Here is a 20,178-nt window from a genome sequence, read left to right on the forward strand (position 1 = left end):
AATCACAGAGCTGACAGAAGAAATGCTGCAGGGGGAAATGGGGTGGGGGGGCATTGAACATCGCTAAATATAATTTTCCTGATGTGTACATTTCTCAGAATGGCCAAATGTGGGGGTATGAGAACACCTGCTCATTCTGACTGCTTCCTTTTACTCATATCCTGTTGCAATACAGACTTACATTCAAAGGTGCTAGCCATAAATCCCCCTAAGAGATCCTGCATTATTCCAAACAGTTGATGACTTGAGTACAGAGACAACAGGAATTTCTGGAGTTCTAGAGACCTAGAAACTAGAAAAAATAAAAAAAGCTGCAAATCTTCAGTTTGATCATATATGGCAAAGGTAAGGAAACCATTCCCCACCTGTAGCTAGCTGCTATGTCTGCTCTGTATGGTGGAGAATGATCTTGGCATCCTGAGAGCCCAACATTCAGGAAGGAAAACTGGGTGAGACTGTAATGAGGACACAGCCATTTTTCCACTTGAGCTCCTGTTTCAGTGAGAGCAGTAGTGAAATGAACACTGGAATACAGTAAAACACCTCACCCGTATTCATCAGCAAGGGTCACAAACCAGCAAATCCACTGTGTTTCAAACACAATTACTGAATCCACACAGGCAAAATGGATTAAGTGTGGATTAGCAAGTGCTACTCTCTCAGCAAATACACAAAAAAGAAGACTATGAAAACGGGAGAAGAAAACACAAATCTGAGATTCAAACCAGCCTGTCTCAATTATGTCTACTTCTGAAACAATCTGGAGCTCAGCATCAGGCCAGCAAAGCCTTAGGCAGTGAGTTGGTATGACTTTAGTGGGTCTCTACAGTTTGGAAGAGAGCAATAATATGAGCATCAAAGACTCATGAGGGTCCAAGCCTTGCCTTCTTCCACAGACTACAGCCCTATTCTATTTTGCAATTCAGCTTTCACCCTATTCTGCTAACAAATTCAATCCCATTAACTCACTGCAGAGGTCAGTTAGAGCTCTCTAAAACTGTACCAATTCTTTTCCCCCAAAACCTGGATGATATGGGAAAGAAAAAGTAGCTTTTTACATAATACTCAAGAAATGCACCAGTTTTGTGGTTTTTTATAATGCAAGATCTTAATTTCCTGCTAAAATGACCATCTTCCACCTATGGAAACTCTCATTTCCACCAACTAAAACAAGTCATTACTGGTCTTATAGTTATGCCAAATTCCTTTCCCCTTTTTTTTAAACAGCAGTAACAAGATTTTCCTCAAAGCCCTAAGTGCTCAAATCTCTGTTCACAGTACACTGGCTATTTTATCCCCCCATGTGGCTGTTTTACCTTCGTTTTCAATCTATAAAATCCAGGACAGGCTCATTTCTATAGAAAAGCAGGTCCAGCATGTGTTGTGGTTCTCTTTAGGACCACTTTTACATTACTAGTTTCACATACCTTGCAATCTGTCCCTCCTGAACCAGGGCAGCAGTGCATCTTCTCTGAGCATTAGCACTGGCACTTATTGCACTATGCTGGGCTGCAGGTCAAGTTCAACTCGTGCTGACCCTCCATCTGGGATTTCTCCAGTCCCTATCCTCCCCCATGTTGCAGCGGGAAACTAGACCAGTCCCAGCGTTATCCCTGGGAAAATTTTCATCTCTCATACCAAGGTCACATTCCTACAGGCTTCTGGAAACTGTTCCTAAACAAGACACATTCCTGTTCTTGCCAATCAGTAAGAGGAGCACAGACAAGAAGAGGATTTTAAGACTTTAACAACAACTTAACAGATGTCAAAAGCTAGAGCATGCCACTGTTAGCAGGTGAGAAAAGCAACAATCCTGGTCGTTCAGGGTGTTAATCCCTATAGATCTCCAAGGATGGAGCAGTACCCAATGGGAGTGGATAGAGCGGCTGTACCAAGTGCCAAAGAATCCTAGCACAGCTCCATTACCCACACACCCTCCACCTCATGCAGCAGATGCACATGCACCCCTTTACCAGTTTTCCAAAGGACACAGTCCTGCCAGGAAGAGTTCCTAAGCAGAACCACTCTGTTCAGAAAGGGCACCCCATTTAGGAAGGTAAAGGATATTTCAGAGAAAGCTTCCTACTCACTCAAACTGAAGTAAACCCATGAAGAACAGAGGGGCAGGACTGTTCCCCAGTGGCAGAGCTGCTGTCTCAGTGGGCTCACACATGGCAAGGCTGGCACCCAGTAAATGACAGCACTGCGCAATAAAAGATCCTACCAGTGGTAGGAAAATGACCTATTACTGAGAGTTTACTGTTAGTAGCAGCTCCTCACAGCCCCGTAACTTCAGCAGTGTTGAATGCAAGCTGGTAGCTAGCACAAAAGGAAATTAATAGCTTTCAACAGCTTGATGAACTCAGGAGCTTTCCACGCTGGGCCACCAGGCTAAGTCCTGTTCACGCACCATCACAAGCACCAGAAACAGGGAGGCAGCATTTCTACAAGTAATGCTAGCAAGCCTCTCCCCGCAAAAAAAGGAGCCTTTTCCTTCTAGAGCAGCTTCTATGTAAAGCTGAACATGTTCTCAGATGACCACACATTGTTCTGCCTTTGTGCCCTCACCTGGAAGGGGAGAAGCAGCTGAAATCTGCAGTCTTGCTCAGGAAGGTAGGTGAAACTGCAATTCAGTAAGACAGTTACAAAGAGTAAAGAGATTATCAAATAAAAGCTTCCAGTGTTCAGGCACAAGGGCAGACATTATTTCAAAGCTGTAAACTTCCCTCTATGAAAGCAAAAGCTCTTCAGTCTCCTTCACTTTTCAGCTCCCTGTCTATCCTGTCCCACAGTAAAACAGTTAAAGCTCAGTCTGACAACTTCTTACAGTAGTTTCATCTCTCTCAAAAACTCCCGCATATTTTTGAGTCACTCTGTAACGTACAGTAGCAATCACCAGATCTCTCCACCCACAGCAACGTCTTCCAGACTCTCTAACTCTCCTTCCATGTTTATCTCCTTTTTGGTAGTTTTTCTCCAGATTTTTCCTTCTTTTGTGACAGCAGATTAATAACCAGCTCCCACAGGAGGTTGGATTAAGAGGCCCAGAAATCCTTGACATGAAAAGATTTTAAAGTACTATTTTCACTGACTAACAGTGACTCAGAATGGTCTGTTTACCAAAGGGCCTTTTCTCAAGGAGAAAAAACTGAAGTCTGGATTACAAACTACTAAAATAGCAAAGTATTTTGAAACTGCAGCAGTTCTGACAGGAAATGGGGACTGAACTGTACTTAATGAAGGAAGGTGAAAAACCAGCAGAGCAATTCTAGACACGGCAATACACTGCTCTACTCATCTTTTCACTTGCTTATAAAGGAAATTCTGACAGCTGCCAATATAAACAGAGTACAAGCACTAGCAAAGAGTGTACAATTCCTGAATGTGTACACACATGGGTGTGGAAAAGACAACAATCCCCAGCAAAAACTGAATTTCCAGCAAGTGCTCCAATTTTGCCCGATTTAGAGACAGGAGTTTAAAAACAAGGAAAAAAGAACCATACTCTTCAGAAGTCCCTCTTTTCTAATCTTCCCCTATTCCAAACATTAACAGGGCAATCCATGACTGTGAGAATTCAGGACACCTGGGACTGCTCTGTGTCACTGTGCCTCCATATCAATCAGTCTTTTTGCCCAGCTGATGCCTTCTCTCTGGGTCCCTTTACCCCCCAGTTGAGGAAGCAGGGGAGGAAAATCCTCTCCCTTGCTAGGAACCCCAGTGACTCCCGGGAGCATATATTCAACTCCATTTTCTTCAGAGGGCTGAAGCTACACAGGGAAGTTTTGGGAATCTGTGCAAGTGTCAAACCATGCAGATTTTCCTGATCTCTATCAGCCGAAGCTTAAAGTCCAACTATGACTTCCTGCAAACAGCTTGCCACAAAAGTTCTTATATTCTTTCTCCTCATAAAAATAAGTGACATGCTCTTTCACAAAGCCTGTATTTCAAACCAGCACAACCAACCTCTGATCTGGGTTTCTCTTGTTCCAACAGTGCCTTACAGGCACACAGCTCCTGTGCTAGGCAAGAGCAGCAAACTTTCTGTAGCTTCAGCAGCTCTATTTTCCTTCAAAACTGAACTCTTCAGAGAAGACTTCACTGCCTTCTCTACTGAAAAGAATATATTTTAATTTAAAAGCACCTACACGAATAATTTAACACAAAATCATGAACTGGCATAGGCACTTTCACTTCACTGTGCATGAACTGCAACATCAACAACATACTCTCCCCATCAGGAAGGACTGTCAGCACCTCGATTTTTTACCCAAGCTCAAGCACTTTGCCCTCTGTTTATAGGGAAGGTTACTAACCCAGAAATGAAAATTTATGCTATTTCTCCACAGGATCAGAAAGCCTTGGGACAATACATCAAAATACACACTCTAGAGGAGGTCAGTAAATAAAACTTCACAAGAAACTACCAACTTTGCTGCTGAATAGAGTCAGTACTAAGTAACAAGGTTATAATATGAAAAAATTGTAGCACACCTCAGGCTTCCATACAGCTGGAGAATGACATCCATACTGCTTCTCAGAGATTATTGCACTCTCTCATTCAGGGACACCAGCAACTCCCTGTTCCTCAGCCCACCAGAACCACTGCTGCCTCCACTCATGCAAGTGCTCTGCAAGAGAGGTGTTAGTCTAACCTGAATACTTCTGCTCTCCTGGGACCTTGGTCAGGGTGAATCATCAGTTAATAAATACTATTTCTTAACTGGGTGCAGTATTTCCAACAGCACCACAGGTACATTTCCCTTTACTCCTCTTCTAGAGAATACATCTAAATGAATCCGCTCAGGAGAGAACACCTGAACAATAAGAGCTTGTAGCAAACCTATGCCAAAGAACCTGAGCTTCTGATATCTGTTATGCTGGCACAGGTGCCATGTTTCCCAGTGCTCAATCCAGAAAACTCACACTCCTGCTCTTACCTTTCACGTTCAGTCTTCCTCTACACTAGTATCCAGAGCAGCCTACTCCCTGAGAAAAAAACCTGAACAGATTGCTTGACATGCAAGGATTAGTCTCGTCTGTGGTCAGTCTCTCTGAGCTACGTACCACTTGCCACAAGCTGATTAGCTGCCTGCTTAAGGAGGAGCTGGGATAAGTTTCCTTCTGACGGCAATGAAGTGCAGAGGCAGGCGATGACTGTAATAATATGCTGCTTCCTGTCTGCGGCTGAGCTGAGAGGTACTTCCCAACAAAAAAGGGTTTACAGGAGCTCAGGAGCTCAAGCTCCACCTCTTCCAGTGAAGAGCCATTAACTATGGAGGAGGGGTCACTAGCATGGCTCCTGGCACTCAAAAACATGCTCTGAACCAGCTTCCATTTCACCAAGGCATCAGAAAGAAGAAACCAAACGACACAAAATTCCCTGTCCACACAGAAGATATTTCTCCTACGGGATCTCAAAGGTCTGAATCAGATGGGATAAGAAGTAAATGCTGTAATTCATGTTATGTGAATGAGGGTGAAAGTCCACACCACCATTTAGTAGCAATAACTGGAAAACATTTACCAAACCACCATGTGAGAACCATATTGGAACACAAAATATGTACCTGGGAAGATGATATGTCCTTTCCAGGCCCTCTCCTGATGATCACAGGTGTTTTTGACTAGTATTAAGGAATACATACCTCATCTTTATACAAATCCTCCACAAAGCAAGAAAGCGTCAATGAACTGATAAGGAATCACTTCTTTAACTGTATCAACTACACTGAAGGCAACAGGCTTAATGAGGTTGGTACCTTCTAGAAAAGAGCAGGTTTTCAGCCCACACACCAGTCTGAGGAGGAAGAATTTGTTCACCACACAAGCATTTACAAAACTGGGCCAAAAGAGACAATACAAAGTCTTTTCAAAGACTTTTGAGGGGACAGCTCTGGTGGCAAAGTGTTGATCTGAGCAACAGGCAAGAAAGTGTTTGGTGTCCCCCAGACCTTGCAGGTGTCGCAGGGGAGGACAGGCATGATGGATGGCTCAGGTCCTTGACACAGGTAAAGCAGATCATTTTGAGACAGAGATCAGTAAAACCTAGGCTTCCCAGCATCATCTTGAGAAAATACTACTTCAGATTAAAGCATGGAACTCATTACAGATTTTGTTTTAATGCTCCTCACAGAACTGCAAGCTAGTTTATCATGTGGGCACCTTAACAAATCACGTTACAGCAAAACTGCACTGTCCAAGAAAAAACTGTTCATGGAAAGAGCTAAAGTCTCACTGGGAAGACCCAATGTACCCAGTGTGATCCCAAATCGTCTACCAGCTTTTAGAAATCACAAGAGGTTTTGAGGGTATGGCTAAGAAAGCACTGCTCAGAAATCAGGGCCAGGCTCTGACCTCACCCACCCAGTGCTGCTGCTTTCTATTTTGTTAGGAGTACAAAATAGCACACACTGAAGGAAAGAGTCCAGGCTAAAAACTGACTGCTCTCTTTGAAATAAAGGGTCCTGAACTACCAGGACAACACATTTATCATTGCATTTGTGCCACAGCAGATCTTCTCTAAGACCTGTGCTAGACATCAATCCTAGAAAAAGGCACTGGGGAGAGATCTATACACCATGTACCAAGGGATCATACATGTAAAGCACCTGTCACAGCCCAGACATCCCAGAAGAATTTACCTCTCATAGAGAGCCGACTCTTCAAGGACAGAGATGGCAGAGATGTGACAGAACCAGCAAATACCACATCTTGAGGCCTAATGAGAGAAGAGAGCTCTGGCATGGGGCTGCTGTAAGATTTATTCCCAGAGGCCTCCTGTTAAACACCTGTGCAGCCACACTGCCTGACCTAAAGGAACAAAGCTAAACATAAAGCTTTTCGTTACACATCAGAGAATGGAGCAGTACAACACTGTAAGCTCAAAAATGCCCCATGCCATGTGCTTCCAGCCCATTCTATAGCCATCTATACATTAACTCTGTGTAGCAGTCCTGAAAACTGTCCCCATTGCAAACAGGATAGACTTACTGAGGAAATCTATGCAAGATCAACCAAGTAAACCACAGTGGAATTTGTTATTACATTCTTTTTTCAAAAGGAAGAGGTCCGTGTCTTAAAACTCACTTTTCTTGCTCTCCTTCCTGCTGAGAGCAAACAAATTACCTGTCAGTCATGTCCTATGTAAAAGCTTTACTGGAAGCTATTTTTTAACCTTACTCCTCTCTCCATGCAGCACAACCATTGCTGGCTTCATGCTCTGGTTTTCTCCTCTCACAAAGCTGCCTCCCCATGCTCCTCAACCCACTTTCAACAGCTGCTCTTGTGACTGGTCAGCCCTTATTACCTCTTTGTTTTAGATAAACATTGCTCCTCCAAGTGGTTTGTCTAATGTTTTTGTTGTTTGTCTTTATGTCAGGAACTTAGTGGTGTCATTCAGGCAACCTGACCTGCAGAATCTATACATTAGGCAGCACAGACAGGACAGAGGCTGAGTTTTCTCAGAAAGAAACCATTCTTTTATAAATCCACAAGTACCAGTTTCCACTGAAGAAAACAGAAAACCAAAAAGAAAACCAGAACATCTAAAACTCTGATTACAACACCAAATGCTACATATTTTTAGTTAAGGAGAAAAACCTCAAATCGTATAACACACTGATTTGAAGCAGACAAAAAAAATGCATCAAAGAACTCTGAATTTTAGAAAGGAAGACAGAGAGAGGAAGCAGAGTGATCTCAAAGAAAACCAACAAAAAACTGCATGACTGCAAGGAATCCACAGCACTGACAGCAATGATGTAACAGAGCAAACCACAGCAGGACTAGGCCACCTTCTGATTTCCTAAGTGGTTTTAAACTTCAAGGTAAATGAGTCAAGCGCCTCCATAAGCCACGAGAGACAGAGCAGATAGAAATAAGGAGGAGACATGCTTTTCTTGAATTTACCTAAGCACCATGATACACTGCTCAGCTGGAGAGAGTGCAAACTGTACCTGCCTGAATTTCAAGGTAACCCTTCACCTTTTATCAGCTATGGAAGGCAGGGACTGGCAGAGCCTGATACGAGAGTCTTGGAAATAACTCTTCACTGTTTGACTCGAATGGGGCAATCTGAGAGAACAAATACACTGCTCCCTCCTGTCCCTAATGCAGTCTTCCTGATGGATATTAGAGCTCTCCCAGCTACAACAGTAAGCAGGACAGTTAACAGTACACTTACCTGAAAAATCAGTCTTTATTTCTATTTGAGAAAACTGAAGCAAGATCCAGGATAAAATGCTTTATTAACAGGTAAATAACATCACAGTCTTGAAAACATATTCCCTACTCAAATCACTGCATAAACCTTCTCTCTGTACTCTCATATTGACACCTGATATCAACATTTACTTGCCATACCCAGATGTGCCTCCTACCTATCCAACTATGGATGTAGAAAGTGTTTTCAAGCTTTGGGAAGATTTCATCTGAACACAGGCACTGCAAAGCTAAAACCTACAGCTACAAACAGAAATGCCCTTTGGCAGCTGTTTAAAGCAGCAGATCACTCCTGCTGCAGCACAAGGCACACTGCTCAGTGTTGGTCGCCACCTGCAGGACCAGGAGGGATTCTTCCCTCCACCTGGATTGCTCCCCCTTCACCTTGCATTAGAGCAACACTTCCTTTCCCCAGGCTCCTTCTCCTCTGTACCGAACCCCTCAGCAGCTGTGTGGAGGTTTGCTGCTGTTCACCAGCTCGACACTAACCCTGCAGGGCTGATGTTAATGGCTTTTTTTCTGCACACCAGGTGCTCCCCCAAACTGGAGCTTGCAGAACACTTGCACCTTAGAAATACAATCATTTTTCCTCCTAGTTCCTAAGCCTGGAGAAAATGAAGCAGGGACACCACTACATTTCCAGACTGCAACTACTTAGCACATATTCCACATCTGACGAGTATCCTGAACCAATCCCACAGTTATTTCTGTGCTGTTTCTTTCTGTTCCTCCTTTTGCTTTCCCACTATATATAGCAGGCATATATAAACACACACACAGACACACACAAATAAAGTCAGAGCAAGAAGTTTACATATTTTAATGCCTATGGGAAAAACTAAATTCCTTTAGCAAGATCTCCAGCATAAACATCACCTCTAACTCCCTCAGCAGAACAGATTTTTCTGTCCCACTGTGCAAACAGGTTCTATCAAACACTCTTAGCTTACAGGGAAGAAAATCCCTGAATACCAAGTCTTAGCACAATACAGAGTAACCTAAGGTATTTCCCTGAGGTAATTTCCCATGTGCACAAATATGAGTGATCATATTGTAAAGAAAAGTTAGTTTATTATTTATTTTTCATGAAAGATGCTGTGAATATTGTTCAGGTGTTTTTCAACTCTGCAAAAGAGATGGGATGTGGGGAAAAGATAGAAGAAGAACAGAAAATAATGCAAAAAGTCCTACCGTGAAGCTGTTGTTGACATTCTTCGTGCTGGATTCTGCCACACTGGCATCTGTCAGATCCACCTCATCAAAAATAATGGACTGTAAAGAAAAAATTCAAAATCTCAATAAATTATTGAATCCAATGTATAAGCAGCAGACTCAAAGGGAGTCTGCCTAGAATGTTCCATATCACAGCCTTTTATGACTTGAAGGAAAGACACAGCACCAACAATATCAATGACCTGGAAGTCTAGTTTCACACACTGGAGATCTCTCTGGCCTGTCTTCAGACAGTGAATACAATAACTTTATTTTTATTAAAGGATTATTTAAAAAGAACACCAAATAACTGTAGGTTTTGTTCTTGTGAAAGGAGACAGTTTTATATTTAGTTGACTATCAGCGTACTAAACCAGAGGCATAGCAGCTCTGATTTGATAAATTCTTGCCTTGCTTGTCTACTGCACCTTCTCTTTTCATTTGCATTCTCTTCCTTCTATTGGTTTAGAGTCCATTCCCTACTAACATGCACCAAAGGGAGAAAAACATGTGGAAAAATCAGTATCACAGGTCTACATGATGCTTCACTTCAAAACCAAGGATTCCCAAGTGTGAGGCAAAACACAGGGATTTTCTGGTAGATACAAAGCCTGAAGACCAGTGCCTAAAGAGCTCATTTCTCTGCTGAGGGCTGCCTCCCCACTGACACCCATCTGCCTCCAAAGCCCCTCTACTGACTTCCTTCCTTGGCCTCACAGGTACTGTCAGGACCTTACCTTAGCAGTTTTTGCATAGTAGAGTGTTCGTCCTCGCAGCTTAAAGTATCGTCTCTTCCAGCGCTGGAAGGAGCTGGTCTGTTTCATTAGCATCCCCTCTTTTATGACAGTCTACAAAAGCATCAGAGGAGAGCAGTGAAGCATAGCTTTTACTGACAGGCACGTTTTCTGCTTGCCCAGCACACACCCGTAGAACAACTGGAGTTGGAGACCAATAACCTCAGTGCCCTCTGCTGGAAGCGTTTCACAGATTCATTCAGCAAAACCGACAGCCTTCACAAGATAAAACTCTCGTGAACAAACAACCCACACTGCGGTAAGGTTTTACCCTTGTCTTCAGGGCTATCACGATACCAAAGAAGATAAATAACTTAAAACTGAATGAGCATTTCAAATCTAACAGTGATTTGGAGAGTGTAACAGTTAAACTCACCGAGGTCAGATTTCAGTCACAGGTAATTGCACCTTTAATTTAATTGGCATCTGATTACCAGCACAAACACACCCAGGATATCTCTCTCTACCTCCAGCTGTGCCTTGCAACCAGCATCTACCTGGCACAGAGGTGGCAAGCTGCAAGCCCAGGGGGTGAAGAGTGAAACCAGAGCAAAGAAGGAGCTATATCCAACATCAGCATTTGGTATTCTTCAGATAGTCTTGGCCCTGCTTCGGTACTCTCTGGCCAGCTGCCATTTCCCAGGGCTGTAGTGCCAAAACTGTCTATGCACACTGACTTTTTTTCTTTAACTGCTTTATAACTAGACTGACATACCAGCATACACAGGCTCATATGCTCATTCATATACTGTGCATATGTGGGGGTATGGATTTAATCCACATGTATTTCATTCAGGTTTTAATACCAACAGCTACATGAAAATAATCTCAAAAACTGCAGCTCAGAGAGACAAAAGGCAAAAAAGTCAGGGCTGAATGTCCAGCCCCAAATTCCTGATTCTAAATACTGCCTAGGAGCTACAAGCAGTGCTATGTCATGCCTTCTTCTCTACCCAGGAGAGTCACAGGAACCTACTTCTTGCTGAGAGGGCCCAACGTGATAAACATCCAGTTAAACACAGGACACAAATGGTCTGACAATCTTGTAAGACAGGTTATTCTGTATCTTGGTGCCAGGAAAATGACATAGCTTTAACATACCAGAGGTCTCAGTGGAATTCAGGTTTGTAAGAGTCTGGTCGCTGATAAGTATCAATTCACAAACAGCAGCAAATGGACATGGCCAGGCTACTACAGCACACAAAATAAATACTCTTACTGATCCACAGGGTTTAGTTCATGTTAGAACTCCTTTCCAGGGCATTAAACTTGCTTTTAAAATGCTATATATATATTTCTAATGTGTGCCTTTAGTTTTTGGAACAGCTGCAGATTTTGATACGTTCCACATACACTGGCTCTTGCAAAGCTCAAAGCTTCCTCAAAAACCACTTCGAAAAAAATGCTGACTATAAGGAGAAACATCCATCTGACAATATATGCTTCTCTTTTGCTAGACTGAGCTATCCTCAAACTGGCCTGAGAGATCACAGGGTCTGGACCACCATGGTGAAGCCTCTACTCACAAATCAGCTGGGAAAGAGCAGGCTGCACATTCCACCAGATCCTAAAGAGAGCTGTAGGATATAGAAGCCACTACAATCTTCCTCCACTGTGTTGGGAAATAGAAAAGGGGGAGAGCTCCCCTGTCTCCTGGAAGAACAGCATCTACCTTGGATGCTGGACCCTGGCCAGCTCCAAGGTTAGCAAATCCCAAGCCTTAATCCCTTCCCAGTGGTCTGTTTCACAAAGCCACCTGCACAGTGGAAGAAATACCTGCCAGTGCTCAGGCAAACACCAACTTAGTGTGCCTGAAGCAGGCACACCAGGAATTGCCAAACTCCAGAGAACTTTCAGTAGAACGAAAAGAGAAAACAAAAACACACAATGGAGGATTGAGCTCCTATAAAAAAATGGCTGTTTCCCACACCAGCTCCCCAGAGCTCTGAAGCAGTCACTGAAAGGCACCCTGGCACTTGTTTTCACAGGACACAGCAGCAGAAATACACTCTACGAAGCCATAAAGCATCTAGGATTGGCTTTAGGGTCTAGAAGTTGAACACACCATAGCAAAACCCAGAAACAAAATGTTAAACCACCTTTGAGCTGGTGTTATGCAAATAATCCAAAATTCAGACATTATCTTAGCTAAAGCTTCAGCAGAAGAGAAAATGGAGTGCAAAGACTGACCAAACAGCATCCCTCACTGAAACAACCCTGCAGGCAAGGCCAGAGCTGAAGGCACTCATCTGGAACCCAGAAAGATGCATTCATGCTCCTACTCTGACATGGACTTTTATGAGTTCCCAATAAAGCAATTTTCACTCTGTGTGTCTCCATCTGTCAAGTAGTAGAACAAACAGCATTGGCCAATTCTGTGGAAACCCTCTAAAATATATATTTCTCTGACAAGTTATTTTAACCTCCAGCACCTGAGTAGCAAAGAGAAATGTAAAGTACCAGCATCCAAATTACCACATTAAAGAAATCACACACTTTTGCAGCTCATTTTTTTACAGGCAAGAAAATAGGAAAGTGGCAGGAGATTTTCCAGCTTAAGACAGAAATATGGAGTGACTTTTGCATTCCCTGGAAAAAAACACATATAAATAAAAATGAGATGAAGAAAGCAGCTACTGAACTCTACAAAGCCCTGAACCAAAATCACAGAGGAACTAAAAATCCTGGGGAAGATTCCTGGGATGAAAAGCCCGAAGATATCAAGTCAGCCAGGAGGCTGATCAAAAACCAGCAACTTGCAACAGGAGATTTCAGTGCTCTGTTGCTATGCTTATTTACAGCTATGGTTAAACTAGGGTCAGCCAGAGCCCTTATGCACCCCAGGCTCAGCATCACAAGCTCTTGCCCAGCCCACCAGGACAGAAACACTCAACAAAACAATGCCTCTGCTTTCCCTCAGCTGCCACAGTTCCCGCCTGCTCCCTCACCTCAGTTGGGCTCACTCACCTCTGCACAAGACGTGCATTCCTCCATTCCTCTTTTAAACCCTTTTTTTTTTTTTACCAAAATGCAACACTTGCAGAGGTCACCTTGCCCCGCTCGAAGCAGCAGTTCCTGTCATTGCCAGGCTCTATCTATAGAAAACCTCACAGCTCCCAAGCTCAGACATGAAAGGCCAGAGTAGGAGCACTCCTGCTCACAACAAACATGCCTCTGGTTCAGCGTCTCTGCTTCAGCGCTGCCCATCTCTGCACGAGAGCAGCCCGGCTATTTATAGGCACTCACTTCAGCACAGTTTGGTGGGTTTGGGCGGAAAGGGCCAGAGATAAGATCAAGATGACTTTATAAAATGATGTAGACATCGCTGCCTTTCTCTTCCTCTGTTCTGACTTTACAGACAAAGGACTTGTTACTTGCAGAGGAATGCAACTGCAGAAAATGAACTGGGGAAAGGACATGACTGCAAAGTGACACAAATGAAATAAAAGGGGGGAGGTGAACAGCTACTTCTGCTCTCCGTAGATTTTTAGTTGAAGATCTACTCTGATCAGATTACTGGGCATGTAATTTATCAAGATAAAAGTGAAATTGCTTCTCCCATAATGAAAAGAGAGTGTTAAATCTATTTTTAGTATCATATATTGGATCCTACGGGAAAAGCTACTGCCCTGAAACACTATGAGGATGCACATATAATTATGCGCATACTATCCAGGATAAATACTAAAATTGTTTGCAGTGGAACTATGCAGACTCTTTTCTATCCAGCTGAGTCCCTTTCCAGTGTGGTGTCCTGTGGCATGGCATTCCATGGGCAGATAACACTACGAAGAAATGAATTTTCCTCTCGGATCAAGTGTAAAATGATGCAATACTGGTTTCAACACTGACCCCTTTTATCATATTGCAAGTCAGTGTAAAAACAGTTACTGAAGAAACTGACAATTTAAAACAACACTGCACATAGCTGAGTGTCTTAGGAAATCTGAAACGAACAAGATTAGATAACTGAAAGGCAAGGCCTAGGAAATTTCTAACATTTTAGTATTTATCTTTGGCCTTGAAGAACAGCAACTTCCTGCAGAAAAAAATTCAGTTTATGGCAAGCAATACACAACCCTCCCCCCAGCTCATCCCCTTTCAAAACTTGACATTTAGGAAGAGCAATAATATGCTCTCAGATTTCTCCCGTCAAAATGGGTGCAGGGTGCAGGCCCAATCCTGAACTGACAAAAGAAAAGTTTTGCCACTGACCTCAACAGGAATGGTTTCAAACAACTCAGAGGACTTAAAAAAAGAACTTAAAAGAAAGAGAGCCTTGTGCTTCAGTGTTTCCCCTTCCGGCCTTGTAAGAACAAGAAGCCAAAAGATTAACAGGAGCTGTTCAGAAAACCAACAAGACACAGTTGTGTTTTTGGCAGCACTGCTCATCTGAGGTGTCTCTGCACCCAGTAACCCATGTCAGGTGGTCAGAGACAGCCTACACCGATTAAGTGCTTTCTACACTGATAACATGAGTGATTCTACTAAAAGTTAGGAAGGATCATGTCATATTTCAGCTACTTTCAGATTACATCCCTTGTTCTCCTGCACACAGTAGTGCTCACGAAGTGAAACGCAGGAGCAGACAATCCCTTCCTGAAGCTTAAACCTATTGCCCCATTTGGAAGTAGGGCTCTTGATAAAACTGATTTCCTAATCTGGAAAACAAGCCCTATTAGCCAGACTGAGGGTGACTATCAAGCGAGTCCAGCTGTCAGGCTGGCAAGTGTCCCTCAGCATAGGGAGGCTCCAAACCATGTTTGATAGAGACAGAGGAACAATGTAACTTATTTCACTGCTGAGATCATTACATATTCTTAGGGGCAATTACTCAGCACAGCCTATCAAAAACAAGAATTATGCTTCACTGACACATCTTTCCAAGGCAGAAAAAGAACTATGTACAAGGTAACAGCACAAAGCTATCTAAATAGCAACTAAAGAATCCCAAACCCGAAGTCCCCAGCATGTGGATTTCTGTGTTTATCATGTGTCTTCAGAATGTAAAAACTTTAAGACACACACTGTTTCTATTTGTATGCACCACAAGACACTGATGCCAAACAACAAATAATTGACTAAACAAAGTACCAAATGCAGAGAGGAAAAAACAAAATGCAAAAGTATATGCGGAACTGGGCTATCTTTATAGATGCTTACTAGGCAATTTTACAGGCAGCTGAACCCCAGGGACCAAACAACCTCATCTAGTCACTGATTTTGAATAAGCCATTGCAAAAACGATAGGAGTAGGTCTGCAGGCCATGCAATGCTAGGGCAGTACAAATCTGAGTGCTGTACCTCGTGGTTTTAGTAGATTGTGTCACAAAAGCTCTCGGTGGTCATAAACACGAAAGAAATTAATATTTAGAAATCAAACAAATCACAGTAAATCCAACAAAGAAACTACAGGAATAAATCTAACCAATCCCATAGAATAAGACATGAAATGTCAAAGGGTAGGGGTTAACAAGCTAATCTGAGAGCAACATCCTTCCACCAGACAGTGGTCACACCCTGGAAATGAACTCTAGGAAGCTTGGAGGGGGGGAAATCTGGATCAGTAAAGCAATTCTAACAATGGGACACACAGAGAGCTATACAGATCTATAGGGGAGCACAAGGTAATTACAGGTTGCATAGTCTTGTTTGGAAATTCTACATTAAATGCACTTTGCTCTTGAAAAAGTGAAAATTGCATTCAGATTTCTTTCACTGGTATCAAAAGAGCAAGGCATTATGAGAACTCACTGCAAAAAAAAAAAAAAGGACTCCAGAAGAGGAGAAAAGGAAAAAAAATCAGAGCTGGAATCAAATGTCAAAATAGAAGCTGGGGCAGTGAGTCAGAGGCCCACTAATAGAAGCTGAGCACTACAACTGAGGAAGGGGCTTACAGTACAGACCTTTGTACAGCCACATGTGAAAGCCTAAAAAAATTCTCCTAACAACCATCCTCCCAGCTCTCCTCTGTGGTAACCTCCAGCCCTGCTGAGTGAGCTGAACTGGGCAGTGAGAGACTGAGGCAAGCACAGCTGACAGCTCTCCTACAGCCTCCCTGCAACTCCTGAGACAGCAGAACCCAGAGCAGAGCACAGCAACCTGTCCATGGAGTAGCTGAGATGTCACTGAAACAGGCAATGCAAGCTCATTCACCAGATCCACAGAAAAAAATAGGAGCTGGTATCAAATAAATACTGAAAAGGCTTTAAACTGCCTTGGCACAGATAAATGGTCAAACACTTCATTCTTCATTAGTTAATGTTGCAGCCAATAAACAAAGAACAGGTCTTTGAACCAGCTTCTTTCAATGCCAGGTTCAGCTGCTACTCTTATGAATGACTCTCCTAAAAGGGTTGCACAGTCACAGACCTAAAGTGAACAAATTACCAAATGAAAAACAATTTGAGAGCACACAAAAATGTGTATTGGGAAGGAAATACAACATATAGCAAATCAGTGCACAGCTCCTTGGTAAAATGACCTGTCAGGAGCTCCAAGAAAAGTACTAAAACAGATGAATATTCGGGTCAGCTACCTAGAAGGGAGAATGAAAAACACACCAGTACACTGATGCAAGATGAGTTAGGAGCTGGACAACTCCTGGCACACTAACTGCTAAAGCCTGAGGATGCTTTCCATAGGCTCCCAGCATTCTTCCCAAACACATTTCTCACAAGAGGGAAACTAAGTACAAAAGACCAGTCAAACCATAGTAAAGATGGAAGATAAGGGCTCAGACCCACCCACAAAGATAACTAAAGTCAAAAAGGCAACAGTTTAATCGCTGCCTGAATATATTGAAATGGAATAAATTTGTACATTTGTACTAATTAAATGTGAACTTCGTACATTTAAGGACAAACATGAAAAGTGTGACTGTTATTTTTTCTACCATCTAAAATTATATATACATGACTACATCCCTTCCTTGGGCATTTCCCCATACACAAAAAATGTAAAAACATGCTATCTACTGTAAAACCTTCTGAGACATGCCTGCTACAAGCTATGCACCAGCACCACAGAATCCCGTCTGAACTCAGAAGCAGGTGGCCCTTCTGCTGAGGCACAGCAATAGACCCTCATTTGGAATCATAGCTTGTACACAGAACCCTCTAATGCTGTAGCCTGTACCCCCACAGCTTAAGTCACACTCTTATTCATTCAGAGAGACAAGTTACTACCAAAAAACATGTGTCTAAGCCCCCCCATCCATTTCAGCAGCAGGCAGAAGGAGCCAGGCACTCACCATAGCGGGCTGTCAGGGCCATTGGGCATGCGAGCACCAGGCTGAGGAGCGCGAGCACAGAACAGCGAATGTATGGGAAAGCACATGCAGAATACAGCTGGGGATCTCATCCTACACTCATAACCACCCCATCCTTCCCACAGTACTCAACGTCATGGAGACCTTGGCTGAGTAGGAAGGAAAAGCCAGCAGAAAGTACCAGTAAGAGAACTTCAGGATACGGGAAAGTGAAAGTTATACCTTGACAAAGAAAACTGAGCTCTTTGCCCTTGTGTTGAGGAGGCTGAGAGAAAGACAGCTTCCTCCCAGTGTGTCTGGATTCCCATCACCTCTGCTACTGAATTCTGCAAGGAGCCTTGTTAGGGACTGGCAGATGCAGAGGCAAATCCTCATCCTTTTACTTCAACTGGTATTCAAGTAGGTTGAGAGCAGAAAGCGGCTTTTGGCCTTCAGCCATTTAATTAATACTTAGGTATCTTAGAATTTATTTTTATCTCATCTGTAACAACTGTCGTAATCAGATTTTCCATATTTATGTATTAAACAACCTATGCTTTTAAGTTTTTTTTCCCTCATCTATTTAACATAGTTTTTAAAGGATACTGCAAAGTTTTAATTTGTTTTTCCACTTCCCCTGTTTTAATGTCCTGCAAATACCTTTGACCATGCCAAAGACTTCTTGATCAGCACCAGCAACAACAAAAAAGATGAGCACAGCCCTGGGAACATCATTTTGCTAACTTTCAGCTGAACAGAACAGAAGGGGTTGGTGTGAGTTCCCAGAATACTGATTTTTAATAAAAGCTCAATGATAGATCTACACATTCCAGAGTGCTCTGCCCTGCCACAGCTGAGAGTAGTTCCAAGAGCAGGCAAGCTCACCTTCCCTTTTTTATCAGACACATTTCTGTTGTTCAAAGACCACTGAAGGCAGCTGTCCCACAGGGTAAGACAATACCTGGAGCTTACACCACCTGCCTAAGTTCCCAGGTCTGAGGATGGCCTGGGTGGCTTCTTGCATTTGACATAAGAAGTATACATCTACATTTTTCCCTATAGATCACTGCGGGTGGTATCACCTTTCCTCACTAGAAAATTACATGGATAAATTTACTAAAGCTTGCAAGTCTCAAGTGCAATATACTCAATACAAGCATTATGTGATTAAGAGGGCATTTCCTTTCTCAAAGAAGGCAAACCACAACATCAGAACAGTCATCAGATGTAAAACTTTTCAACTTCTCAATAAAACGGTGAGGAAACAAAAAGTTCTCCTATAAAACCAAATGAAGCAATCCTGTAATAATGAATTGCCTAACTGAAGTGGTAATGTTGCAGCCATCAAGCCAACATTTTCCTCCCTGGATGAGAGGAGGGTAGCCAGCTTTAGACCTCCTCCTCCTCTATGTAAGTGCTCTCATGTCCAAGTGTGGTCCAGGCCTGCAGACTGCAAGCTCCAGACCATGTGGAAGCACTGCCCTGCTGCTGCAGAGGTGCAGCACTACTGAACAGGGCATGCACAATAAGCTCATTACTTTCTAAAGTGTTTTATATAAAATGTGTGAGGAGAGACCACAAACCATGGGAGCTGCTGAGGAGCAGTGCTGCTGCCTCAGCTACTCTGCCTGAAGCTCAACTACCCCTGGATGACTATCCCACAGGGCTGCAGTACCAACAGAAGCATCTTAATATAAATTGTTAGTGAAACAAGAAGCAATAACCACTTAGTGAAGAAAAAGCAGGGAACAAACTGTTACAGTAGAGAGTTAATAAAATATCCTTTAAATAATGGTTGGTGCATTTGAGATCTTGAAAAAACATGTTCCAAGAGGAACACATGTTCACTTGGGACGAAGTGTGCTGTGAGATTTCCAGTTATGCTGCACCAATATCTAGGGTAAACCTTAAGCTTTACAGGAATAGGGAAAAACTCTCTAAATCTCATCTGTGCTTTTTCTTACATATGTAGATACAGCTGCTATTTCAGAAAGAATCAGACTGGATTTGTAATTAAAGAAAGTAGTTACGCAGTGTCTCACATGGTATACTGTATCTCCTCAACAGATAATCTGGAGATAGCCATTTCAGAGTTTTCCTTTATAATCCTATACTCCTCCAAAGTAAAAACTCAATAATTTTTCTGTAATGAAAGGTTTTAGGCAAGGGAAAATACTCTAAATATTGTAATTAAGTTTTATTTTTAAAAACCAAGTAATCAAACCAAAATATTCAATACCTATGGTTTTTTTCCCTAATCTTATTAGAGAGAATAATTAGAAGCCTGGAAATGTTTTAGTGATGTGGTCTAAGTAAATCCATGCTCTCAAAACATGCAAAAGTTTAATGTTAGCTCTTTAGTTCTTGGAACCTGATCTATAGTTAGAAGGAATGAGAAACGCTTCAAGTGCGTGTGGTTTTGTGCTTTGTTTTGTTGTGTGGTGAGTTTTTTTAGTTTGGGTTTGTTGGCTTTTGTTTTTTTTTTTTTTTTAACAAGGAAGTAACAGCTGTTGCTTTCATACAACATCCAAAACTCTCCAGCAGCAAGGCAAACTTACAGTACACCACTGGAAATAGTGGTGGGAGGCTTTGCAAATTGTGTCAAAACAGATGAGTCTGAAGTGCACACAAAACAAAATATATATTAAGGGACAGAAACATTCATACAGCCTAAAATCCTACCTGTGTCTTGGTGCTCAG

The 20,178-nt window shown here is 42.5% G+C and overlaps 1 protein-coding gene across 4 annotated transcripts in view; it reads right to left on the minus strand.

The window, feature by feature from the left end:
* The window catches only part of DGKD (diacylglycerol kinase delta), a 60,605-nt gene that overhangs the window by 34,815 nt on the left and 5,612 nt on the right, over nt 1-20,178 (minus strand). For 2 of the 4 annotated variants that reach the window (XM_030954119.1, XM_030954117.1), the window contains exons 2-3: nt 10,173-10,283; nt 9,415-9,495 (exon numbers count right to left, since the gene is read on the minus strand). In XM_030954119.1, the coding sequence (XP_030809979.1) occupies nt 9,415-9,495; nt 10,173-10,283 (192 nt within the window). The other 2 variants (XM_030954118.1, XM_030954120.1) reach the window with 2 other exon arrangements.

This window comes from Camarhynchus parvulus, chromosome 9, assembly GCF_901933205.1.
Source record: "Camarhynchus parvulus chromosome 9, STF_HiC, whole genome shotgun sequence".
Taxonomy (NCBI): domain Eukaryota; kingdom Metazoa; phylum Chordata; class Aves; order Passeriformes; family Thraupidae; genus Camarhynchus; species Camarhynchus parvulus.